The sequence below is a fragment of the Equus asinus genome, chromosome 24 (assembly GCF_041296235.1).
Source record: "Equus asinus isolate D_3611 breed Donkey chromosome 24, EquAss-T2T_v2, whole genome shotgun sequence".
Taxonomy (NCBI): domain Eukaryota; kingdom Metazoa; phylum Chordata; class Mammalia; order Perissodactyla; family Equidae; genus Equus; species Equus asinus.
This window is the reverse complement of record NC_091813.1, coordinates 16,400,594-16,428,283: the sequence shown is the minus strand read 5'-3', so window position 1 is coordinate 16,428,283 and position 27,690 is coordinate 16,400,594. Positions and strand designations below refer to the sequence as shown.

At 38.2% G+C, this 27,690-nt stretch overlaps 1 protein-coding gene across 19 annotated transcripts in view; it reads right to left on the bottom strand.

Moving 5' to 3' along the window:
- MYO6 (myosin VI) overlaps positions 1 to 27,690 on the bottom strand; it is a 153,448-nt gene that overhangs the window by 61,776 nt on the left and 63,982 nt on the right. For all 19 annotated transcript variants that reach the window (XR_011497832.1, XR_011497831.1, XR_011497834.1 and 16 more), the window contains 9 exons: positions 24,323 to 24,465; positions 19,251 to 19,320; positions 14,088 to 14,161; positions 10,662 to 10,791; positions 7,956 to 8,061; positions 6,070 to 6,125; positions 2,853 to 2,950; positions 2,352 to 2,516; positions 483 to 563 (listed from right to left, as the gene is read on the bottom strand). Coding sequence is in view for 15 of the 19 variants with exons in the window: in XM_044757524.2 (XP_044613459.1) it covers positions 483 to 563; positions 2,352 to 2,516; positions 2,853 to 2,950; positions 6,070 to 6,125; positions 7,956 to 8,061; positions 10,662 to 10,791; positions 14,088 to 14,161; positions 19,251 to 19,320; positions 24,323 to 24,439 (897 nt within the window). In the remaining 4 variants the exon portion in view is untranslated. The remainder of the gene's footprint in view (positions 1 to 482; positions 564 to 2,351; positions 2,517 to 2,852; positions 2,951 to 6,069; positions 6,126 to 7,955; positions 8,062 to 10,661; positions 10,792 to 14,087; positions 14,162 to 19,250; positions 19,321 to 24,322; positions 24,466 to 27,690) is intronic.

Here is a 27,690-nt window from a genome sequence, read left to right as displayed (position 1 = left end):
TAATAACTTAGTAAAATCTATATATAAAACTTTTCATAATACATTACAGAAATATGATGTTTTAAAGAGAAATACAAGAATATATAAGCATTAATTCACAAGAATGCTTACTCTATTTACTGTCTACTGTCTACTTCAGTCTTGAAGCAGACAACAAATTATAAAGAACACATTTCATACTTAATCTCAAGTGGGTAATACTAGAGTAAGTTTCTAAAATATTAGCAAAGGATAATTCTTAGGCGATTTAATACTCTCATGCTGGGACAAGAACGAGAGGGTAGCAGCACGTGGAGGTCTGACGGAGCAGAACCACCAGAGGCATCAAGGACCACCCTGGGAGAGAGGCTCGCAGGAGGATTCAGTTTTTTAAAGTATAAGCCTAAAAGTAGGAAATCTTATTTGAGCACCAAAATAAAAAATATATCTTTCAGCACGACTATTTTGTATTAAAGTTAATTTTAAAAAATAGTTTACTATACCTCAGGACTTCTTCGGTTCTGTAAAATCTGTTTGTCACTTTCTTTGGTAGCAAAGTATCTAGTGCAGCCTCGGTTTAAATACTATGACAAAGAAAGTTAAAATAAAATTAAGGAATATGATTCACAGGAAAATAATACAGAAGAAAACACAACTTACCAAATAGTGCTAGTCATAAAGAATTTCTCAACATAACTGGAGTGTCATTTAACCTCTCAACTAAAATCGATCCTTGTATATACTACAAACATTTCACTCCTACTAATCAAGCCAGGGATACTGAAAATTCTAATTCCTGAAAGCAGATTAAATTCAGTGAGTAGCATAAAAGTCAATACCATAAAGCTTTCCTATTTTTAAAGGGCAGCAATTTTAAATCTTCTCACTGTCAAATATCTTGATAAAAATATAGTTCATAAGGTAAGTACTACAGATAACGAAAATCACCTTCCACTAAAAATATAAAGAGTCTCAAACAGGGACCCACACACACTGTGGTATAATATTTCAAGTAATATTTTAAATTCTGAAAAATTAACAAATATCCTTGAGTTTCTTAATTTCTCATTCTTGGAATCAGTTCTTCAAAACATGCCTTCCATATTTACTGACAATTAACACTGATTATACATAAATTATTATACTGGCTTTATGAAGTCTTCATAGTTATTCAAATAACAATTTCAGCTTTTGTCTCAATGTTTACCTTGCTGCCCAGAAGCCTTTTAAAGGCTCAGTGCTTTCAAAACATAGAACAGAGAAGCAGTTGAGAAGAGAATAATACACTGGTCTCAAAGAGAATCTATTACCACAGTCAAGGGGCTGAGGGGTCAGGATGGGGGAATTTTTAAAACATCTCCTCTTCCATTAAACCAGGCACTAAGATTCCACTGTATCATGGCATGAATTCCAAGATGAAATACACCACGCCATATAGATTTCAAGAAAATATTCACAGTAAATTCTGAATGACTTGGGCATAAATTAATATTTTAGATGATGAATGCATCCATCTTTCCCCCTCCACTATAACAAAATATTAAATACAGCTAAAACCAAAACATTTAATGCAGTGCGTTTTTCTTTCTACTCCAGAATCTTTGGGAAAAAATAAAAGAGAAGGGAGGGGGATAACACTGGTAAGCATTTTCAATTATTTTAAAAAAGAGATCTTTTATTTAGTAAGAAAATAGTAGTTTAAACGTATAGAAACAAAACAAATGTTTTCTTTGCTAGCGAGAGTTTTATCCTCCCACTCCAATTGTTTTATCAAACACTTGACTTTTGTATAGACAGATTTAGTATTAAAACCTTGGAAAAATACTTGTTTTTTCTGACTACTTCTCTTTCTTATCACTCAACATATCAGCCAGACTGCTGTGTGCTTCCCACCAGATTCTAAGTTGCTAAGGAGCAGGAACTGTGTCTCATTTATCTTTTTAACTCTGGCAGAATGCCTAGCACCCAATGGAGAAGCAACAAATATTTGTTGTAGAATTGAATTAAGGAAGACAATCACCGGTGCCTTATTAATACTAATTCAGTGGTCAAAATTTTTTTTACAAGTAAGTGAAAGGTAACTTTAAAGCTGGCATTATAGAACTACTATAAATTTCTGAGTTTAAACTGATAAAGGGTTTAACATCTATCCTTTTACCTATCCCATTACATACTCCCTCATATAGTATTACTTTATAAACTCAGCAGTAAAACTGAATAGAAACCTACTTAGTACAGAAGTCATTCCACACTACACTGAATTTAATGTAAGTTACATACAACTAAATACCAAAATCCACCAAAACAGGTTTTAGAATTGAAAGCAATTTAATTTGCAAAAATCGTATGAAATTTCTTTTCATCCAACCTACCCGAAAATTATCTGGGGAGCTCAAGTGAAGTTTTTCCCTAATGTCTTCGGAAGCACCAGCGCACAACCTATAAAAGATATGATAATTCCTTTCCTCTTTGCCTTGAACACAGATCCTAGATTTCTCTAGAAGATAATGTGAAACAAATCCTCCAACAACTGAACTCTAAAAAATAAAACAGAGAGAAAATATATTTTTGACTTTAAGGTGTTCAAGTATAACCTACCAACGTTACATTATTCATCTTTTCTAATAAACATTTGTCTATCAAAGAGCTTGTAATATTTATCAAATAAAGGGGGAAAAATAGATAACTAAGCATAAGGTGGAGTATTTACAGAGGTCATAGTGAACATACATATGCTCCCAAACATCTAAAGTAACACAGAGAAATTTACATGGATTTACTACAAGTTCAAGTACGGCACCAATTATATCAAAACACTCGTATTTTTCAGAAACACTCCCAACCATATCATCCCAAAACTCACTCTCACTTACCTTCTCATTGAAATGTATTTCTACAAATTTTCCAAATCGACTGCTATTATTGTTGCGAACAGTCTTTGCATTTCCAAAGGCTTCTAAGAGTGGGTTAGCTATTAACAAAGAAATTAAAATATTCCATCGAAAAATTAGCATGGAGGAAAACTACAAAACAAAATGCCTAGTATGTTTCCATTTATTAATCAATATATGTGGCTAGAAAATATATCGTCAAAAATATTAACATGAAGAAACCTGCACATAATGTCAAATTCCACAAATATTTATTGACTACCACTATGTTCAGGCCTTATTAAAAGTGCAGGAGATGGAAAAATTACTCAAAATATGTAAAAAGAAAATCTAAATGTTATGGGACAGACTAAATTTTAAAAAGTCACTAGGTTATAAAATTGATAACTCAAGTTTAAAAATTACTCCCTAAGAAATTTAAGGTTTTCACAAGTACATCAGCCCTAAAGAGTAGTGATTATAATACAGAAAACAGCAAATCTCTTGAGACAAAACATAGGCAAGAAAGTTATTAGTTGACTTACTTTTCTAAAATATTTTATATATTAATATAACCTCCAGATTTAACATTTTTACATGCACATCCAACAAAACCTAATAAATTAAGAGCTAATAGAACTACCTAAGAAAGGTTCTCAGAATAAGAGTTTTTAAAATCCCAATGAACAAAGTAAAATTTTAATTATTGCTATTTTATAAGCACACACACATCATCATCGCATGACTGCAAAGAGGTTGCCAGGGTCTGCTCACTAGAGTCCCAACTATACACAGCAGCTGAGTGTCATTCTTACTCACGTATTCTCCATCAGTAATAAAACTACTGCTCATAAACTGCTTCACAATGTTTGCTGCTAGAGTATTTCTCAGAAGTCTTTCAAAGTCTATTTCTCTTATTCTATCCACAGTAGAAAACTTAACTGGTCCTCAAGCCCTTTAAAGATCATTCCCCAGTAGTTTCACTTACCAAAATAAGAAAGTTTTAAAACTAAAAGAAATGTTAGCGTATACATCTCACCCTCAGATAGGCAAGAAAACTGAGGCCCAACAAGGTCAACTGACCTGTTTGGAAGGTCACAAGACTGGCTACTGGCAAAAGGGGACTAAATTACAGATCCCCCTAGCTCCTTTACTGATGAGCTATCAGTTCTTGCTGAAGAATTGAATATATTAAATAAAATATCACCAAATAGAATAAGAGCCTCCGTATCAGAAAATTACATTAATACTATTAATGATAAACTCATTGCAAAACCAACAGCCAATCTTCCATTATGGATGGCATCAAAAGATTTCTATGTTTTGCCAGTTAACATCTACTGTTCTCCAGTAAGGGGCTGCAGAAATATCTAGACAATACTTTCCACCTTTCCTCAACTATAACATACTACCTATTGTACAGCACATTCTGATGGAAGAAACCAGGCTTATATCCAATTCTCAAGTAAGTCTGCACCTCAAGTAAACAAATTAACATACTAATTAGTCTTTTATTGAAGTAACTATCTCCCTACTTCTTCAACTTTATAGGGTGACCCTCACTACCGTAAGGTGCTTCACCGTGAGTAAGCATTACTGAGGAGATCCTTACACCTCAGTGTCACAGTATCACAGTGAGAACTCTAAGTAAAACTGGAAAATTTTATATCTAGAAACAGAGAAAACTTTACTGATGGACAACTTTAAAAATGTTTATTAGAGCTGTATTTGGATTCATCTATACGCACATTACACAATTGTGAAAAAAGTACCTAACATTTACCAGCTGTGATCTAGCAAAATGCATGAACGTAGGAGGCCTCTTAATAAATTTTTGTTCAAGTGAAATTTTTCTTTAAAATATCAAGAGTGTTCAAATACCCGGGCCGGCTCTGTGGCCGAGTGGTTAAGTTCGGGCGCTGCGCTTCAGCGGCCCAGGGTTTCGCCTGTTCCAATCCTGGGCGCGGACATGGCACCACTCATCAGGCCCTGCTGAGGCGGCATCCCACATACCACAACTGGAAGGACCAACAACTAAAAAATACACAACTATGCACCGGGGGGGCTTTGGGGAGAAAAAGGAAAAATAAAATCTTAAAAAAAAAAAAAAGAGTGTTAAAATACATACTTAGTATAGCATATAGTTAAGATGCCTGGGTTTATATCCCATTTCCACAACTGATGGAACCAATATGCCCTTTGGCAAGTTAACTCAAACTCTTTTTACCTCAGTATGTGTAAGGCAGGGATACAACAGTACCTACCTCATTCTGTGAAGATTCAAATTAGGTAACAGACTTTAAGCAAATCAGACAATGCTTAACACCCCCCACAAATGTTAATATCACCATTATTATTAAAGTAGTTACTGAGTGCCCAGTAGGGAAAACTGAGGAAGGGGGTAGAGAAAGAGTCCAGAGAGGCCCACAACACCTCACAGAACTACAGGGAGACAACACGATTAAGGCATTAGGAGACAGAAGAAACAGGATCAAGGTAAGACCCGAGCAGGCCGAGGCCAGACCACACAGAGACTGCAGGGGATGTTACAGCGCTGAGGCTTATCCTGACAGCAACACAAAACCGTTAAAGGGTTTAAAGCAAAAGAGATCACCCCACCTTCCACCCAGAGAATGGATTAAGGGCAGTGAGAACATAAGTGGAGACCAGAGAGGAGGCTACGATGCAGAAGGATGGTGCAGATTCAACAGGATGGTGCCTCGACAGCAGTCTCCAAACTAGGTACAAGACGACCATCTAAGGTACGCAAGCACTGACAGCTTAAGGAAATCAATGTACAGACACTGGCCTTCCAAGTGTACTCTTTTCTTCATGATTTCCCCCAAAAAGGCACTCAGTTCCAATAACCCTTTCCCTCTCTCCTTTACAAAAAAACAACGTCAACAAAACAAACAGGAGGCCAGACAGCTTCCTCTATTTCTTTCATCCAACAGACACTTATGGAGCATATGCTATATATCAGGCACTATTCCAGGGGTTTGGAATATACAAAGATCTCTGCCCCCTTAGCACTTACATGGGGTGGAGGAGAAGACAACAGACATTAAGTAAGTGAGAAGATGGTAGCTAGGCAAAGATTTGTAGGAGATAGTCTTTTGGATTTCTGGAAGAATAGTCCAGATCACTGAGAGAATTCTTGTAAATTAATTTCAGGACATACCTAACAATACAAAATAAGAATTTTAAAAATTAACAATACCTTCAACAATTCTATCATCAATATCTTGACCTGTTCCATAGGATTCAGTCAGATATCTGTTTTAAAATATAGGAAAAAAAATTTAGATAACAATACTACATATATCTATAATTTTAATATTATTTAATACATGTAAATCTTAAACCTGGATCACCACTATAACTGTTTATTTAAAAATTACAAATTTATCTTTAAATGTAACTATTCTGCTGCAGCTTTTTAAACATTTAAGATTCTACTTAGATTGCCTTTAACATCTAAATCAGCCTTATTTTTTAAAATTGTCTTTGGGAATAATCTGATTGTAACCAACTATTTGGTTTTAAACATGCCACACATTTCACACAGTAATATTCATCTTGTACATGAGATCCCAAAGTCTTCTGCAATAGCCTATTAATTCAATCTTTATGGCTAAAGAAAATGAGGTGCTCTGCCAAAGGACACTAGGAAGTTCCCGCTCTCTTCAAGTTGTTACAATGAAAGACAAAACATGATGGAACAACTACTTGCCTGACACATTTCAAAACAAAGAGCAATCTTTAATCTATAAGTTTACAGTTTCTTTATTATTTGTTCATTTTCAAAGGTGTACATTAACCAAAGACTCATCATACGACTATTACATACAGGAGAGAAAGAATAAGAAATTGAACCACTTAGAATTCCAAAAGTATTGGGAAGTATTCATTTAACCAGAATTGCATATATGTAGCAGCCAATAACAAACTCCTGAGGTGGTTTTACACAAATAACTCTAAATAGCATACACATTTGCATAACAGATAGCAAAATTTCAAAATGGGACCTACCAATCAGCACTCAACTAAGAACTACAATACAGTGGAAAGGACAGTGGGAAGGATTCAGAATGCGCTGGTCCTAGCAGTAGCTTCACAACCAACCAGACTTAACATCGCTGGCTATGTAAATTGAAAGAACTAAACTATAATGAGTACTATGGTTCCTTCCATATTTAAAACGCTGTAATTCTAAACAAAGTGTACAGTTTAATTTGATGGCAGCAAAGGGGATACACTAGGAGGAGGATTGTGGGGAGGCCGAAATAAGGCCAATCGTCGTAAGTGTAAGGTAAAAAATGGCTTTAACAGCAGGAATTTTGAGAACAGAATGTAAAGGTGAGATTTTGGAGGAACATTCCTTGATTTCCCTCTGCCTAATCAGCACTGGTCTCCTCCAGGATCCTCACGAGAATAATGTGTCAGAGTTGGCTTCCAACAATCTACAGCTTAGTTTCCACATAAGGTTTCTGTTTTTTAAAAGGGATAGAGTCTATCATTTCAAACTAGGTCCTAAAGCATGCAGAAGTATTCAAAGCCCACCTGTTCAAATCTCAAAGAGATATTTGCGTCTCTTCATTCATTAGCATGCTCACAGCAGCACTAGTCGCAACAGCCAAGAGGAGGAAGCAACCCAAGTGCCCAATGAATGGGTAAACAAAATGTGGCGTGTACATACAATGGAGTATTATTCAGCCTTAGAAAGGAAGGAAATTCTAACACATGCTACAACATGGAAGAAACTTGAGGACATTATACTAAGTGAAATAAGTCACAGAAAGACAAACACTGTATGATTCACTCATATGAAGTATTTAGAGTCATCAAAATCACAGAAGTAGAAAGTAGAATGGTGGTTATGAGGGGCCAGGGTAGGGGAGCTGTTTAATGAGTGTAGAGTTTCAGTTTTGCAAAATGAAAATTTCTGGGGATGGGCTGAACGACAATGTGAGTGTACTTAACACTACCGAAACGCATGCTTAGAAATGGTTAAGATAGTTAATTTCATGTTATATATTTTTTACCACAATAAAAAACAAAAATCAACCTGTTCAAAATATTCCAGATTAGCTAAATATTCCTCACCTTAGAATAAATTTTGTATTTTCCGTTTTGCCAGCTCCTGATTCACCAGATACAATGATAGACTGACTCATCTTGAGCACCTTCATGTCTCGAAAAGCCTTATCGGCTAGGGTCAAAATAACACAGTAATAATGAACGATGCATTAAATACAAATTCATCAAATGTCCAAAGTTCATTTACTATCAAAGAGTATTTGCTCCTAAAGAAATTATAAATGTGCGTTAATAGTAAAATTTTAAAATAAAATCATTCAAAAGTGTTCCAAACATCTCTAGAAGTATTTACTTTAAATGTTCTATTATCCTGACAGCTAGGCAATATGAAATCCAAATAAACAACTATGTTTGTCCTGGAATGCCTCCATGTTAGGAGCTGTGGCTCAGCTCTTCCTAATAACACCAGAGCAGATCTGCAGAGGGATAGCTACGCATAACTAATGAGTCCCCGGAGAAAAGCAAGAAGTAACAAGCTACCAATTAAGAAATCTGGCAACCAAAAATTCTGCTGGAGAAAAAAATACGTAATTGCAAAAATAAATCAGCATGGTTTTTTTCTGCAGTACTACTACTAAATATCTTGTAGAACTTATCAGCATTTCAAAGATAGACAAAATTAAATGCTTTAAATTTTTTAATTTGCATTTGTTTATATTTATAATTTTTAACTATCTTCTTTATATTCCAACAACGGAGGCTATAAAATATCTTAAACATTAAGACTACACAGACAGTGGACAGCCCAGTGGCATAGCAGTTAAATTCACACACTCCACTTCAGTGTCCTGGGGTCCACTGGTTCGGATCCCGGGCATGGATCTAGATACCATTCATCAAGCCATGCTGTGGCAGTATGCCACATACTAAGTACGTGGAAAACTGGCACAGACGTTAGCCCAGTGACAATCTTCCTCAAGGAAAAAGAGGAAAATTGGCAACAGATGTTAGCTCAGGGCCAATCTTCCTCACCAAAAAAAAAAAGAGAGAGAGACTGCACAGACAAACTGAGCACAATTTAATGCTGTTAAAGTGGTCTGGAATTAAAACAATTTTAATTCAAAATTAGGTCCTGACCAATTTGGCCCTACAAGACAACTATTTCTTTTTTTTTTTTTTAAGATTTTATTTTTTCCTTTTTCTCCCCAAAGCCCCCAGTACATAGTTGTATATTCTTCGTTGTGGGTCCTTCTAGTTGTGGCATGTGGGATGCTGCCTCAGCGTGGTCTGACGAGCAGTGCCATGTCCGCGCCCAGGACTCGAACCAACGAAACACTGGGCCGCCTGCAGCGGAGTGTGCGAACTTAACCACTCGGCCACAGGGTCAGCCCCAAGACAACTATTTCTTACCTCAGACACGTACTCCTATACCAATGAAGAAGGCTTTACAAATGGCTTGTATTCTAAGGACCAAATGCAAACCACATATAATGTATACCCATCCATTTGACCAATTTATCAGCAACCTGTTCTGCCCACTTTTGTAGAACCATTGTAAACTTTTTTTTTAGCAGTAAACAACTAAAAATAAAAGTTGATTTACATTAGAAAATATTTATTTCTTTAAAGGTAGCAATTCCCTAGTGGTAGGCTTGCTCACATGCAGGGTCGAAGGATTTTGCAACATTTTGCTAGCTGATAGAAAACACACAACGCCCCTTAGAGCATCTTAAAATCAAGTCAGTCTGCTGTTGCACTAGACTTGGCTGACCTATTCACTCTGCCTACTAGCACACAGTATAAAGCCAGCCAAATCTGGAAGTGAAGGCTGTGGTCAGGCATGAAGAGAAGCCCAAAGAGAAACAGACTGCACGAAGAACTAGCACCGAAACAGGTCATCGTTTAACTGCCAGTGACATCTGGTTAGCTAACACCTCTGTACTTTCGGTCACCAAGGGTGTGTGTCAAAGAATTCCATCACAGGGACAGCCCCGTGGCCTAGTGATTAAGTTTGGCACGCTCTGCTTCGACAGCCCAGGTTTGATTCAAGGGCACTTACCTACACCACTTGTCAGCAACCATGCTGTGGCAGTGACCCACATACAAAACAGAGGAAGAGTGGCAACAGATTAGCTCAGGGCAAATCTTCCTCAGCAAAAAAAAGAAAGAAAGAACTTGTTCCTCACAGCTAGAGTGCTTCAAGATGAGAAAGAGCCCAACAAAGATAAAGACAGATACTGCTGTCTTCCCACACAAATTCCCCAGAGATGTGAAGTATATATAGCATTTTCAATCCTTTAAATTTTGTAAAGCCCTGAGGCAAGAGAAGACACAGAAGTCTGTTCTCACAGCTTATCTCCAGCCCATGTGACACACACAAGTGAGGACGTGGCAACAGTGGGAGGCCTGGACCTTGACGCTATGAAGGAGGACACTTTTAAGATGGAGCTGATTGTGTTGAGGAGTTAAAAAGAATCGTGAGGTCAGCTCTTTTATTATGTCCTATATTCAACTGGGTGGACACACTTAAGTGGAGACGGGCATTTAACAAAGCTAATGATGTATGACTACCCTATGTGTTGGCTGAAAAAGCATTCTTCCCCACCCAGTGTAAGATACATGCTCCTAACAATGAGGACACATTCAAAATGCAGTCAGGCCCTTCAAAATACACAGGCAAGTCACGGTGCCTTTCACTAATCCAAAAGAAAAACTGACTAAATTTGTACAATATAAGGAAAACAAAAATTAAGATACAATTAAATTACTCACCAATTGCAAAGACGTGAGGTGGCATTGTCCCAAGAGATTTTCCCTGGTACGACTTTATTGTTTCTGAAGAATATATTTTAGGTATGTCAAAGTATGGGTTCACTGCAATCAGAATGTTGGCGACATATGTCTAAACAGGAAAAGAATAAACACGAAATTTTCCAATTATTATTTTCATTTAAAACTAAATAAGGTTCATAGGAGAAAGAAAATACAGCAAACAGATACCTTCAATTCTCTGTATAAGTAGGACTCCTAAATGTGCATTTCTGCCCAAAACATTTCCTGATCTCTATAGGACGCACATTTTTCTAGCACTTAAATATTTATATCTTCTCATCTCATAGGCATCTCAAACTCACCATGTCCAAAGTCAAGATTATATCTCTCGACCTCCCATTGCCTCAAAGGAAACATTCTCCTCCCATATGCTCTCCCATATTCATGGCATCCCCAACAAATCAGGGCAGAGAGCCGAGTCTCTGTGCCTCTACCTCAGAGGCCTTCTTCTCTAGACTCTACCTAAGCAATCTCCTCTCCTGGTTCTATCCCTCCAGCTCCAGCTGTGGTCACTTTCATTCCTCACCTGGACTACTTTACTCACCCTGCTACTGAAGAGTTTAATACAGCACACAAACTCTCTGGGCCTCTCCCCATCACCGAATGCCAAGGATTAATTCAGCTCTGTGCTGACCACTTGGTCCCAGATTTTTGCAAACAAAATATGCTAACCATTGCCTAGAATATTGACGGGTTAAATGTTGAATGAGCGACTGAAGCTTGCTTTTAAATGTGGAATTGAACTATGGCTTTAAAATATCAGAAAAATGCATGAATAGGATTTATAAAATTCCTTGTGGGCAGAAAGAGAGCTGTGGTTTAGCAATTAGTTGTGGTTTACTGGCCACAAACTAGGGCATGCAGGACCATATTTTTCTCTTTTCTGCTTTTAGTTGTGGAAGGGAAATGATGTGGAAACCCTGCACTCTCAGACTACTAATCTAAAATTCAGGGAATGCTTCCAAAGATGTTACCTGGAGTGGGGTAAAAAATAAAAATTTCCAGATAATAATCTTCCTATGGGAAATAAAAGAAAAGTAACAGAGACTTTTAGTAACCAATGAAAACGAAATGTGAGTTAGCCTACTGTTCTACTCAAATCTAAGGGAGAATAGTGATTTTTCTGGTTGGTGAGAAATATAAAAATATCAAGTTTAAACTCTTATTCCAAATTGCTTCCTTCTCGTACATATACTATAGGAATAATGACTATATTTATGTATTGCTGATTTTTAATGGTTTTATACTAAAAGGCATAATTGGCTAGGAAAAAACATACCAATCATGGCTTCAGTTAACTTTGAAAATACGGGTTCTCCAAATAGAAGCTGAGGATGCCAAACAGCTACTATCTAACAGAGGTCATGTGCCCAACTGCGTACATATCGTAGGAAAAGAAGGATCAAAAAAGCTAGCAACAACCCTAAGAACTCAATTCTCCAGGGTGATACAGACATTGTACATGAGAAACAAAGACTTAAATTCCACTTTTTTCTGTCAGTCATGCAATTTAGCAAAGACTTAAAGGTCTACTCAACCCAATGCAGAAAAAAAGAGACAACTAATTTTTTTGAAAGGACAATTAACCCTGCTTGTAAACTTTGGGTTATGGATGGTGAGTCAGCAAGAGTAGCACCACTGCAACACAGGAGTGTTAAAAGACCAAGGAAAAGTCCCACGGGTGTTCAGCTTTCATATAAACATCCCAAATAAAAACAAAGTACCTCAATTGTTTTAAAGTCCGATTACTCTGGAAATTTTTTACTTTACAAACTTCAAGAAAAAAGATATTAAAATAATTAAAATTTGATCAAACAAATGATTGCTTCACCCCTACACCAAGAGATATAAGATACATAAAAAATACTGGCCAGTTCTACTTGAAAGATGATGTTTCCTGGGTATATCCAAATCAACTTTTATTGACTTAATGCAAGTTAAACTGCTTTAACAAACAAACTTTAAAAACGTGCATTATTTCAATACCTAAAACAGCATTTAGTACACATCAAATGCTCAATATTAGCCTGCTCAATATTATTGAGTGAATTTTGCTTCTAAATATATTTCTAATCAAGAATAGCCCTATTTCAACCTAAATAAAATTTTTATTTAGTTGATTTTGAAAAAAATCAAGGAGGAAAGTAAAGACTTAATCCTGTATATAACCAAAAGACAGCAAGTGAACTCTTTTTGGAAAAGTCTAGCTCTATTTCCCAGCTGTCACCCCTTGGACAGACGGCAAAGGCTAAAGGTAATTTAGTCAGAATTAAGTAAGTACAATCAGGCAAACTGATAGTGATATAAAAGATTAAGACACTGTCATTTGATCTAGGAAGTGTCAAAGATGCCATGTGTTTTCTTCGTTCAAAAATAATGAACAGTCCCATCTTTATAAAAGGAGAACCACAGCAGGGTAATTTATCTCCAGACAACAAAGGAATCTACAAGTAGGTCATATTAGAATAAAACCTCGTATGTGCCCAATGAATAATTATAATTAAAACACACTACTTAAGCATCCATCGGATTTTGTGCAAACCCTATTTACATTAAAAGCATTGTCTCATTTTTTAATATTCTGGATTTTTATTTTATTTTTTTTTTTGGTGAGAAAGATTGGCCCTGAGCTAACATCTGTGCCCATCTTCCTCTATTTCGTATGTGGGACACTGCCTCAGCATGGCTTGATGAGCAGTGTGAAGCTCCACACCCAGGATCCAAAGCCACAAACCCCAGGCAGCCAAAGTGGAGCATGTGAACTTAACCACTATGCCACTGGGCCAGACCCTAATATTCTGGATATTTAAGGTAGGTAGGTTCAATTTAGGGTTTAACGAAATATTGCAGCTATTTAGGCTGGATGATGAGCATTTCGGTGTTCCTGATATTTCCCCAGGTGTTGCCCTCTATTCATTTTTTTCTCATCCAAGTTTTTCATTTCAATACATATTCCTTACAGGCTGCCTTAAATTCTCTGCAGAACAATGTGGAAAGTGAATTAATCAAACAGATCTACAGACATATAGGAAAAATAAGAAACAAAATCCAAAATAATGAGTGTTTTTTTAAATAATCAAATTGGACATTTTTATGTCTGCAAGATATCAGATGATGCTCTGAATCCTTCTTTCATTCCACAAACACTTATTAAGTGCCTACTGTGTCCCATCGTGTTCTAAGCCCTGGAGTTAGAGCTGAAAACCAGAGAAAAGCCCTCATCCTCGTGGAGCTCACACTGTCCCACAGGCCAGATCCAGTGTGATTCTCTGGGAGAGTTTCAAGCTCGACCAAATCAAACAGCAGCATGTAAAGTAATTATCCCCCCAAAAGTTTAAACTACTTACATGAAGGTAAAATACTTACATAAATTCTGTCCTTACTGTATCGAACTTTGATATTATGCAGGAGTGTGGCTTCATTTAAATACATTAGTGAACCTGAGATATAAAATTTATAAACCATTAGATATTTCAAGTAAAAAAGTAAAATGAAACAATACTCAATCACTGTGATCTAAGCTAAAATTCACCTGTTAAGTTAGATTTATTTACATGTAAACCCCAGAGGCTGATTTAAAATATATCCAGTTTGCATGTGTTACAGTGATACCTTTTTAAGACTGACACCTGAGCTAACATCTGTTGCCAATCTTTTTTTTCTTCTTCTTCCCAAAGCCCCCCAGTACATAGCTGTATATTCTAGTTGTGAGTGCCTCTGGTTGTGCTATGTGGGACGCCGCCTCAGCGTGGCTTGATGAGTGGTGCCATGTCCACGCCCAGGATCTGAACTGGGAAAACCCAGGCCGCCAAAGTGGAGCATGACCACATGGCCACGGGGCTGGCCCTACAGTGGTAATTTTTTTTTTTTTAAGGAATATCAGCCCTGAGCAACATCTGTCACCAATCCTCCTCTTTTTGCTGAGGAAGACTGGCCCTGAGCTAACATCTGTGCCCATCTTCCTCTACTTTATATTTGGGACTCCTGCCACAGCATGGCTTGACAAGCGGTGTGTAGGCTCACACCCAGGATCTGAACCAGCAAACTCAGGCCACCGAAGCAGAACGTGCGAACTTAACCACTGTGCCACTGGGCTGCCCCACCCCCAACAGTGATATTTTTAAACAATGAATTTCCAACCAGGTGAGTACATCTAGTGAGTACCAGGTAAGTACATTTTGATGAAGATTGGTTAAAAAGTCAAGCAGCATTCAAATGGGAAGAAGGTACCACTTTAGACAGTGATCTTAATACACTTTTGACACAACAGTGATGACACTAATCCAGTCCAACTCTCAATTTTATAGAAAAAAACACAAAAGATAAAATTTTACCATAGGAAGGGACCATGAGATCATTCAGTCAGTGCCTCATAACTGCTATGATGAATCCAGACTGCTCAGCACATTAATTTAGCTAAAATAAAGCCCTAAAGAAATATCTCTCCTTCTGAAAACACATTAGAGGGTCTCCACCAACTACCAAAGTCTATATTCAAGTCTGATATTCAAGGCCCTTATTAAACCTGCATTCAGCTGACTTCTTCATATAGTTTTGCACAACTCGCTTTAGTATGGTCTAAACTTTCAGGCAGCCTAAACTATTTATTAAACCTAAATTATCATTCACGCATTTGCGTCTGCCTCTACATCTCCAGTGTCAAAAATCTACCTATCCTTTAAGGTCGGCTCACAGATTACCTCATAGGTGATGCTTCCCCATTCTCACTACCACCACCACCACCAGAACTTTCTTCTTAGTACGTTCTTTACGGAGCCTACCCAGACTGCCAGTATTGTGATTATAATTTCATATATCTGGTTTTGGCTACTAAGCCAGATCCTTGAGGGCAGGACCCTCCCTGACTCATTTGCTTTATCCCTCACTGAAGTTGTGAATGTATACACCTATACCGTATGTACGTCTAACAGTTCAACACCTAACCAACTCTGTCAGACAAGAGCCCCTGACTTTACCAATCTCAACAAGGACTGCCCATGCTTCTACACTCATATAACGCAGCCAGTTCACTTTCCAAGGACGCCCGCCTCACTGTTTTCCAATGCCACTTACAGCAGAATAAAACAGAGTAAGAAGTGGGTGGAGCATCCCAAAAGTTGAATGGCAGGCAGCTTTCCTTTGAACTGAGGAAAGATGTGGCGAAGGCAGGCAGCAGAGGGGTATCTAGCTTGGGCTTTGGGTCACCAATCTTTCTACATCCCTGGATCTCCTTCCACCCTCATCTCCCAGGAGCCTGGTCTGCACACTGCCTTTTCTTATCCAAAGTACAGTGCTGAACCACTCCTTCATCTCTCTCTGTCCTCTGAACTACCTGGTTGTATGATACTCTCTGCTTCCTTTAAGTACGATTCCTAATCCCACGATACAGCTCCCCCAGAAAAGCGAATCATACAAACCTATACGGACGTGTGAATAACTGCTTGCTGTCATTTCTCTACCTCCTTCCACACTCACCACACCTGCCCTCTCAGGGATATACATTAATGAAACCAAATACATCCCTAACTGGTGAAATATCTGCCAGTGACAATAAGAATTCGGACAGGAGGCTCTTCCTCTTAAATTGTGCTACTCAGTCTGTCCCATTTTCATGAAGACATGGAAAGGGAAAGAGAGAGAGGAGAATATTTATGACTCTCAGTTTGCCAGAATGGCAAACAGTGTATCCCAATGGCCTACGCATCCCTAAAGGTATGACCTAGGGATGCTCCTGAGGGTCTCAGAAATAACTCCCAGCTCCAGCCACCTCCCTCCTACACTCCTCTCCTAATAGCCAGCTCTAAGACTACTTACCATGCATTCCTTCATGTGAAGTGTCTGCCTTTTATTCACAGATTTAACTATACTCAATATTAAAATTTTAAAAACAAGATAAATAATAGAAGAATAAACACATTTGTGTCTTTATAAACTACTTAAGTAGCATTTTGTTGTAATAAATGCATATCAAACATACTAAAAGTTTCTAATGAAGAGTGGGTATGACTTCATTATTAAATTTAGGGAGCTCTCTGCTGGGAGTTATCTGAGTGTTTAAGACCACGCTCAGCCACTACAGTTCTAGTTCACTGAAGGACAAAGAGGAGCCCACAAACAACATGACACAGCAGAAGGCAGTCAGCTCTTCAATTACAGTGTTGGAGAAGTCAGCCCATTACTGAAAAAGAGACAGAACTAGGCAACTTTTGGGATTTTCTCCAATATTGTAGTCTATACTTCATTATCCTCAACTTCTAAAGGTGATAATTCATGAAAAATAAAATATGCTGTGTAAGTAACAGTAGCTTAAAATTAGCACAAAAAAATGCTGATACTTTACCGACTTCAAATCCTTGAATTTTTTTCCTATTCTGGTATTAATACCCAAGAGTCAAGTAAAGAGGCAAAATTAACATTTATAATCTCCACATATAAAACCTTTCGCATAGAAAACCTAGAGCTACAAATAGGTTTGCTCTATTTTTTAGGGCACCATCAAAACAGCTCATGTCTCTGTTTCGAGAGAACCTTTATCACAGAGTTCTGAACGTTCTATGGACATCAGGCTTTCAGTCATCACATGAGTACCATGATATAGAGAAGGAGAAGGGATTTCAAAAGATGACTGTGAGACCCTAAGAAACAAGGCCAGTGAGTCATCCGGCAGGTGACAGTGGTACAGTGGGAAGCCTCAGGCAAAAGAACTAGTAAGTGATGGAACCCCCTTTAGCTGGAAAACCTACATTCTAAACTCAACAACCAAAACTGTGTTAATGACGTAGTTTCAGAAAAGAGACTTCAAGTAGGGCTGGGCTACTGTATGATGAGGACAGTCAACATCCACGCGTTGACACGGCTGCTGTCTGGCCTCACCAAAGAAAACACCCGCAAGAGGCACTGATTCCACACTGAGGCAGGAAAATTAAAATGATGGACAAGCGCATCAAGATGCAATAACCAGGGGAAGAATGTTTTAAAATATTAATTTAAGAAATGGATTAAAAATAATTTTAAATCATTTATTATGTTTAGCTACATATAGATACATACACCAAAAATGTTGTTTTAGTATATGGAAAGGATTAATTCCCAGTTCGGAATACCCCAACAAGATTTTTTTCTTTTTTTTTAAAGATTAGCACCTGAGCTAACAACTACTGCCAATCTTTTTTTTTTTCCTTTCTGCTTTTTCTCACCAAATCCCTCCAGTACACAGCTGTATATTTTAATTTGGGGTCCTTCTAGTTGTGGCACATGGGATGCTGGCGTGGCTTGATGAGCAGTGCCATGTCTGCGCCCAGGATCCAAACCAGCGAAACCCTGGGCCACAGCAGTGGAGTGCGCAGACTTAACCACTCAGCCACGGGGCCGGCCCCCAGCAAGTTTTAACAGAAAAGAATTATCTTACTTATTTTGCATATGATAGAATCTCATTCCTGTGTTTTTTGCTTTTTTTTAAACCTTTGTTCTGATTACTGTTCAGAAAAATATTATCCCATCAGACAAATTCTCCAGCAATTTTGGAAAGGAATTTCTCAATCTCTTACACCTATTAATAACAGCTACCATTTATTGAGAGAGGGTTATGGCAAGCATTTTAAATAAATCATCTCTAATCATGTAACATACACATTACTCCCATTTTACAGATCAGAAGCCCAAAGAGGAGAGACAAATTGCCCACAGGCACACAGCTTCCTAACAGCACAGTCAGAACCTGAATTCAGGCTCTCCCTCAGTCCACAGCTCTCCCATTACTCCACTATTTCATACTGTCTCCATTTACCTATGGGCATCTTATAGGCTTACTCAAATATGTACTCCAGAGAAAATCAACAAGGACAAATATGTTGTTTTCTCTTACCTTTTTTCTTTAAAAGGAGAGTTTTTAACATCAGATACCTTCAGAGAAATGGACATGATTCTTAACTATTGCCAAATAAATAAGGAAATATGATTACCGCTCAATATTGAAATGTGAGAACATGGCCTGTTCACTGGATAAAGTTTTTTTATGCTAAAATAGTTATAAGTCAAATTAATACTGCACTTTAATACCATGTTCAGAAATCAATTTTCAATTAGTACTTATTAACAGAGTAGGTTTTTTAATGTTTGCTCCCTTCAACAGTGAGATTAAATGGCTCCTCTTGACTCAACTTCCAAATTATTGAACCATATATTACTACTGTAAAAACACCTGATTCTAGATGAGATTCAAAATAACTCTTTCAAAACTGTTAGCAAGAGATCTTTAGTTCAGGCTTCATAGCAAATTAGTATAATCCCCACCTTTACACAGCTGAGATAACACTAAAAGGACTCCTGAGAGATTCCTTTGCCAAAGAGCAAATGTGAGACAGTAACGAGCACGGGACTTCCGAGCACTCCACTCCCGGGAAACTTCAAGGCAAAAGGCTGCACTTCCTCTGACCCAGTACAGCGCATCTAGTAACGTAACCACTAATTTATTTTTTGAGGAACCATTTCCCTTTCTGTGGGAGATCTGTTTTTTAACCTGATACTCACAGTTATCTTCCACATCTTTTTTACTGTCCTCTTCTGCAGGGAACACTTGGTTTATGAGAGCCAAAAATGTCTAACAAGCAAAACAAAAGCTCATTAAACTAAAGGCTTATAAATAGTAAGGAAAATAAAGGAGGCTAATTGGTTGCATACACTATAGTAATGGCACAATATGCTCTTCATTAAAATATAAGATCTTGTTATTTAACAAGTCAGTAACCCAAAAATAGGATAATAATTTTACTCAAATATATTATTCACTATTATTATGAACATGAAATCAATAACAGAAATCAATAAAAAACATTATATGCTCTAACTCCCAGAATGGGACAAAAACAAGAAGTATATTAAACTTACATAGGTATACTATTTAGCAACTTTTTAAAAAATATAAATTTTAATGCTTTATACATACAGCAATTTCACTGTTTTAAAAAAGGTAAAAGTAACATTCAATCAATCAGATATACCAACAGAAAAGACCATTATTTAATTATTGCTACTGTTTGAGTAAAACATATTAGATACAAATTCCTGTACAGAAATATCAACAGTATCCAAAACCACTTGGTCCATAAAATAACAGGCATCCATGACTAAGTTTGCCTTTATTACATCACTTAAATGAAACTCTAGAATTAACATAGAATCTTGTAAGAGAGAAGAAATGATATCAAATTATATTTAAAGAGAATTAAATTTTATCCATGTCATTCTAACAGTTATCTATAAATTTATATTTCCCAAACAATTACAAAAACACTCATGGTTGAAGTTTCCATGAATATAAAAAAAAAACCTCTACGGAAAACTTGTTCAATTATTGTAAAATACTATTTGTAGGTCCATATATATCTATATATGCAAGAGTATAACGCAAGGCTGCTGCTATGGCTTACAGGGTAAAATCCAGGCTGCTGGCAACCCCCAATTCAAAGTCGTACCCAATGGAGAAAACAGGCCCTAAAAATTCTGGAAGTTAATTATTTGGAACACAGTACACATGTTCTTAATGTTACAAACATGGAAAGGTTTAGAGGACAGATTACAAAATCGGAATGAATCCATAATGTACATTAAGTATATTAAGTATATTGGTAACATAAACCAATCCATAATTTATAACAATGATTTGATAGAGAAATGCATTCAGAAATAACTGCTGATGTCACAGACTAGATGCCCACTTCACAGCCGTGACAACGGCGGTAAGGACTCCCCAGACTCCAGGGGCTGGTGCCTTGGTGAGAGCCATGTGAAATAAAAGAGGCTCCGGAGGTCAGAAAAAGAGGGAGAGGTGGACAACAAAGACTTCCTAGAAAGGGAAGGATACGAGCTGCGCTGCAAGGCCAGTACTGAGGCCTTAAGACAGTTTCTCTCCCTCCTTCTTCACCTCCCAAATTATCACCTGCCCTCATCTTCTTCTCTACTTTACCGCCTGCTTAATGAGAAAGAGAAAATTTGTTTAAGGCAACTGCTTTCTCTTCAAGGAATGAGGCTTCTTCTCTTCTCAAAAGAAGACTACATAACAAGCACACACTGACCACCTGCAGTGAGCATCCACCACACATCACAAGCTCACGCTGATCACCCGCAGTGAGCATCCACCACACGTCAGCCACAGCACACGCTGACCACCCACAGTGAGCATCCACCACACGTCAGCCACAGCACACGCTGACCACCCACAGTGAGCATCCACCACATGTCACAAGCTCACGCTGATCACCCGCAGTGAGCATCCACCACACGTCACAAGCTCACGCTGACCACCCGCAGTGAGCATCCACCACACGTCACAAGCACACGCTGACCACCCACAGTGAGCATCCACCACACATCACAAGCTCACGCTGACCACCCGCAGTGAGCATCCACCACACGTCACAAGCACACGCTGACCACCCACAGTGAGCATCTACCACACGTCACAAGCACACGCTGACCACCCACAGTGAGCATCCACCACACGTCAGGCACAGCACATCGAGCTCCAATGACAAAACGGACAAATAAAACAGTCCTTGCATTTGAGAAGATTATGGCCTAGTCGGCAGCAGGAGAGAAATGAAAACAAGTATCTCCAGTAAAGCATTTCAGAAGACTAAGAATTTCCACCCCTCTCGAAGGAAGGAGTCATGAGCAGTAGATTCTATAGCCTGGGAGGAGGGAGAGATTGGGTATCTGTGGAAAAACTTCATAAAGAAGAGACCTCAATCAGAGTCTTGAGAGAGAAAGATTTGCTAAGCAAAGGGCTATGGAGAGTGGATCCCAGGCAAAAGGAGTGCTGTGAGCAAGGACACAGAGCCCCCGCCACGACCTGATGTACGGCGAGGGCTGGATACACACCAGAAGGGAAGGATGGAAGAGGAGGAGAAACAGACAAGAACAAGCACCGGCAAGAGTATGAGGGGAAGAATGCCAGGTGACGAAAGACAAGTAAAGCAGACGGGGACGAGAAAATGTACACCCTTATGTGCCTTATTTAGGGCTTAAGCCTGAAGGCCAGTCTGCTGCAAATATGGAAGATGAAATCAATTTGGAGGTTCATGACAGCATTTTTAGCAAAACAAAAAATATTAGAAAATATCCAAATGCATAGCATGTAGTAAGGATGTTTCATTTGACTAATTCTGTTTCATTTATGAGTATATACATGCACACAATACACATACTTGTTGACAAGTAAAATCTATTTCTTATAAATACACACATATACACATGTACAATAAACATAACTAATGCAGTGTAAAATCTACTTCTTTCTATACATCACAATCTAAAAACGTGAAAAGCCCCTGCTGCCATCAAAGGCACGTTTCTCCTGAGAGCTAATCGCTGCTCTTCCGACCTCCCCTGCATCCGCACACAGGTCTCACGGACCATTGCCTTAGGCATGGAACTCCTGAATATATAAAAGCTGGGGATCTCTAGACGACGAATTATCAAGACTGCTTCTCTTATGGATCTTTTTAATCATATGCTTATTATGACACTACAATTTATTAAGACCTCGATCAGAAAGTGGAGGAAAAATTAAGATTAAAAGCAATCCCTGAGAATTTAACTCTCAAAAAAAGATATTTGTGAAAAGAATTTTAGTTTACAGAATTATCTACAAATCCATAAAATTTTCATGACTTCAAAATTTAAGTTTTAAGAGTTTTTATTGGTTCTATGTGTGTACCTGATTAATACTAAGGCGGCACAGTTGAAAGCACACCAAAATATTTAAAATATTAAAAAGTATAGACCTATAAATCAAGTTTCTTCTATGCTTGAACTGAATTATTTTGTTAACTGCGGAGATAACCAAATATACCTAGGAAATATACTTTTAATTTCATTTTGGCCCTTTGATTTACTCCACTTATAAAGTATGTTAAACAAAAATGAAAAAAGACTTTGAAGGAGTTTAGAGCACGTCATCCCAAAATATGCTCCTTTGGCAGGTTGACTATTTTGAGTTAAAGGCATCTGAGAAACAGCAGCTGCCAGAAGGGCCTCCGCCCCTCCCTCCTTTGTGTATCTGAAAGCAGGAGATGGAAGTCACATGTGAAAGGTGCCCTCCTGTACCGGAAGGAAGGAAGGAAGGAAGGAAGACTATCTCATCACCGAGATGGGGAGTGGAGGCTGAGGAATCCACACACCAACCTTGTTAAACCAACCCCTCTCTTCCTGCTCATTTCCCCACTGCCCCTAGCCTGAACCCCTTTGTTTTACCAATTCTTCACAAATGTAGTGTTTCTTTGTCTAAAAATATAAAAGATTTCTGCTTTGGTCACTTCTTCGGGTCTTCACTCTCTTGTGAAGGCTCCCATGTACAACTAAAAATTTAATAAAACTTGTATGCTTTTCTACTGTAATCTGTCTTATGTCAGTTTGTTTCTTAGGCCCAGCTGGAGACCCAAAAGGGTAAGGTAACATTTTTCCTCCCCTACAACTTCAAATACATAAAAATAATTGACCTTACTTTTTTTAATTCATTTTTTAACATGTACTGCATTGCAAGTACAAATAGGTACTTGTTAATAAGGCACTTTGTTATTAATAAGGTACTTTGCCTTTTCTTTCCTGAGGGTATCTTTAATTGGCCTCCTCTAACACGGTACATTATATATTATGCATTTAGGTTCCTGGGTTGTTTACAGTAACAGAATAGCCTTCTCTGTGAAAAGGCCTCCTGAGAGATCCACCTTGTTTTTCTAAGGTTCCCAGAAGGATGGCAGTCACATGGCATGAGTTAACCATGCATCAGCAGAATATAAATTATTCATGAACACGAGGAGAGTCTAAAGGAAACAGAAATGACACCAACAAATTTAATTTAGTCAGAAAATCTGTTTAACAGGAATATTTATTCAATTGAAACTTGTGAAGCTGTCCCACAAAAACGGACCCTACAGTTCCCATGAAGACAAAGAAACTCCAGGTGACTTTTTCCCCAAACTCCCATTTTGTAATACTGTCTCGTCTATGCCTAAGCATAAAAGGAAACAGATACCACGTGTACAGAATTAAAATATGCTTTTATGTTTTAAAAACCATCATTATAACAAAAATAATAACAGACGGGTTATGTTTAAAACTTACGTATCTTTACTTGAGAATATTTCCAATATATACTCTAATCCTATGCTAATAAATTTAAGTAAATAAAAAGCTTAAAAAAATTATCTAGAAGCTAAAGCAAAATTTGATAGCATAATCCCATCCACTCCTCATATTCTCACTTTGTAGCATGTTGAGTACATTACAGGTATCCTAGTAACTTTACTAATATCCTATAAGGAATAAAAATGTTGTTATTGTTTGTATTTTACCATACAGCTTTTCCTCTTAATGTAATACTGAAAGGCTCACTAAATTTCTGCTTGATTTTATCATAGGACACCATTTTTTCCCTAGGGTATGTACTTCTGATTTAATCAAACAATAACGCAGTAGAAAACTAAGATTCACTTACTAGAAAATGGCTTTCCCTTATCCTGTGCCAGGAATATCTACTTTATTATGAAGGAAGACATCGATAGAAAAAAAATCAAATTTTGAAATCTTTCTGAAAAACTCACCTTGCCGTTTTGGTTCAAGGGTTCAATTGTTAAGCTGTCAGGGCCAATATCCACAATATTGCCCATCTGAAATCCATCTGTAGGGTGTGGAGCCCAAACGGGCTTTCCATCCTCCATTTTTGAAAGGAGTTATCCACTATCTCCTGTTCCAAAGGAACAAATAAAGCAACATGAATAACTCTGGAAATAAGAAACAACTTTTTTAAAAAGTTAACATGTAAATCACAACTCACATCTACCCACCACAGGTATTCCCCACCCCACCCCCATCTCACTGCACCCTGCCACCTTTATCCACGGACCAAGCAGAGGTGCTCCACCCTCAGCTAAAACTTGCTCTGCCACTGCCAACTTTCAGTTGTAAAAACAGTCAAGAAGCACAGTTTGAGCAGTAGAAACAGAAACGCTCACAGTTTGTACGTGTTGTCCCAGTGTAATTTATAACAGCACTCCCTTTTAACTACCTAAAGTATTTGGTTTGCACAATAAATTAAACAGACAACCTAGGAGAATAGATGTTACTGTGTGGACCTGGCTAAGAGTTGAACAGTAAGTCATTTTAGACCTGAAGGGATAAAAGTGAGAAATGTGAGAGATTACTTCCTCTGGGAAACGTTCCCTGACAATCTGAGACCACAGGGATGCCTCACTCACGTGCTCCCGATACTCATTCTCACAAAACCACTTAGCATACTGTTTTTGTTGTTTTCTTACTTTTTTTACTGAGGTAAAACTCATATATGGTGAAATGTACAAATGCTAAGTAGACAAGCTGATGAGGTTCAACAAACGGATATACCCATTTAACTAGCACCCCAATCAATATACAGAACATTTCCATCATCCAGAAAGTTCCCTCATGCCTCCTCTGGTCAATCCCTATCCCCCACAGGCATCTACTGTTCTGGTTTCTATCATGATAGATTAGTTTCTGCCTGTAGTTTTACTTTATATAAATGAAATCACAGTATGTATGTTTTTGTGTCTGGCTTCTTTCATTCAACAAAACTTTTTTGATATTCAAGTTGCTGTGTATACGAGCACACTGAATGACTATTCCACAACTGTTTACCTGTAAGTCCTGCTGATGGACATTTGGATTCTTTCCGGGTTTTGCCTACTGTGAATTCTAATCTAATTTTTCAAGTGTTCCTATAAAGCTTCCTCCATGCTTGGCATTCTCAGATTTAACACTTACAATTCTGTCTATGGAGAATATCTCAAAGGGTCCACGACAGTAAAACATTCAGTTCTAACGAAGGTGTATGCTATGAGACCATGGTAACAGTGAACCAGCAAGTGAGTGACCCCAGATGTTCTAGTTTCAGCATCTCAGTGGGAACTTATTTTTTACTACATATGTGCACTTAAAGAGGAGTTGACACATGTGCCAGAACTCATCTCTTGTGTGACATTCTCAGGTCCGGGATTCCCCATGTGCACGCTCTCAGATCTAGTCTCTCATGAAAGTCAAGGATGTTTAATATACAGTTCAATCAAGTTTAGCATTCTTTCAATCAAAAGCCCACTACTGGCATGTTTGCAATGGCTTGTTGGTTAATGTCTTCCGTGCACTGGCTACGCAGTGGGATTTGCTTTTCCCATTGAGCAAATGCTATTCGGTTTGAGTGTTATTCTAAGTTAAGAAATTAAATAAGGATTCTCCACAGAAGTCAATCATACTGCTTCAGACTTACATTACCACACCTACATCTACACATTTTGCCTAGATAATCATATCTATTCTCATGGCTGTAAATGTGAGGGATGCCCAAATTATTTTTCCAGGCCAGAACCCCGCTGAGTTCCCAGACGTTTACTCGCCTCCTGGACAACGCCTCATGGATATATCTAGTAGATGTAACACTGTTGTTGTTATATTCTGACTCTGTTCCACCAGCCCAGCCTGCTCTTCCTCAGATCAGTAAAGGCACCAACAACACCCAGTTCAAATCAAACCTACAGTCATCCTCAATTCCTCCCGCTCCTTCCAAATCTCTGTCACCTCCCTAACACTGTCAGCTTGACCTCTGAGAGGTAGCCCAAGTTCTCCACTTCTCTGCATCTCCTCTGCCACCCTACGGCAAAACCAACACGGCCTTTTACCAGGACTTCTGTAATTAACCTAGCTGCCTACTCCTGCTCTTGCCACTCTGCACAGATCACCAGAAATTCTACTGAAAAGCAAATCTGCTCATGTCATCCCCGTTTCATCAAGGCATGGACTAGTCCTCTCTGTGTCCCCAAGGCCCAGCACAGAGCAGGCAACTCAGCGTTCACCGAGTGAATGAATGAAGTGCTCATGCAGTTTGGGAAGAGTAAAAGGAGACGGCAGACTAGAAAGAGTTGAAAGATCTTCAAACCTAGGCTTGAAACTAAGCTCCACCACTGTGTGACTAGCACTTAAGCAAGTTTCTTAACCTCTCTGATCATTACCTTTATCCTTACTCATAAATGATATTACTTATCTTACAGAATCGCTATGAGAATTAAATGACATAAAATTGAGATGAACATTCTAATGGTACCCAACAGACGCCAGGAACCCCTCTTCTCCTAACATTCCCCATATCCCTTGTTTGAAGCCACCAGTAAATTTCAAGAAAATGGTCTTGTGATAGTTCTAAATACAAAGAGCGATTACAGAATAGTCAGGAGGGATCACTTAGGAATAACTAAGTATCCGGGGGGAAAAAACAGCAAAGCAAAACCCCCAAAGTCAAAAATGGAATGGCAAATTCCCTTGAACTATTCAAACTGCTTTTCCATTTTGAACCCTTTGCTGCAGCTTCCCAGTTAAGATAACAGATCTAAAGGCACATATCTAATGTTGCTCCTTCACCAAACCCTTAAACCCACAATAAAGAGATTCTTTAAAAAGACATCAGTTCACATGGATGAGAAGAACCAAAGAGGAGACAACAGCAAAACATTTGGAAGCTGGAAAGCAAATGGTTGAGAAGCAATTGATTAGCAATCCCGAGAGAGTTAAATCCCAAGTCAGGAACAGGGAAAGATAAAAAACAACCCAGGCCAGCTCTGTGGCCCAGCGGTTAAGTTTGCGCACTCCGCTTTGGCGGCCCAGGGTTTCCTGGTTCAGATCCTGAATGCAGACATGGCACCACTCGTCAGGCCATGCTGAGGCGGTGTCCCACACGCTATAACTAGAAGGACCTGCAACTAAAATACAAAAACTATGTACTGGCAGGGTTTGGGGAGAAAAAAAGCAGGGGGGGAAAAAAAAGATTGGCAACAGTTGTTAGCTCGGGTGCCAACCTAAAAAAAAAAACAAAAAACCCAAATTATACCACTGAATCTCAAAAGACACTTCTAAAGCCAAGAGTTAAAAGAGGGGGGTCTAAAATAAA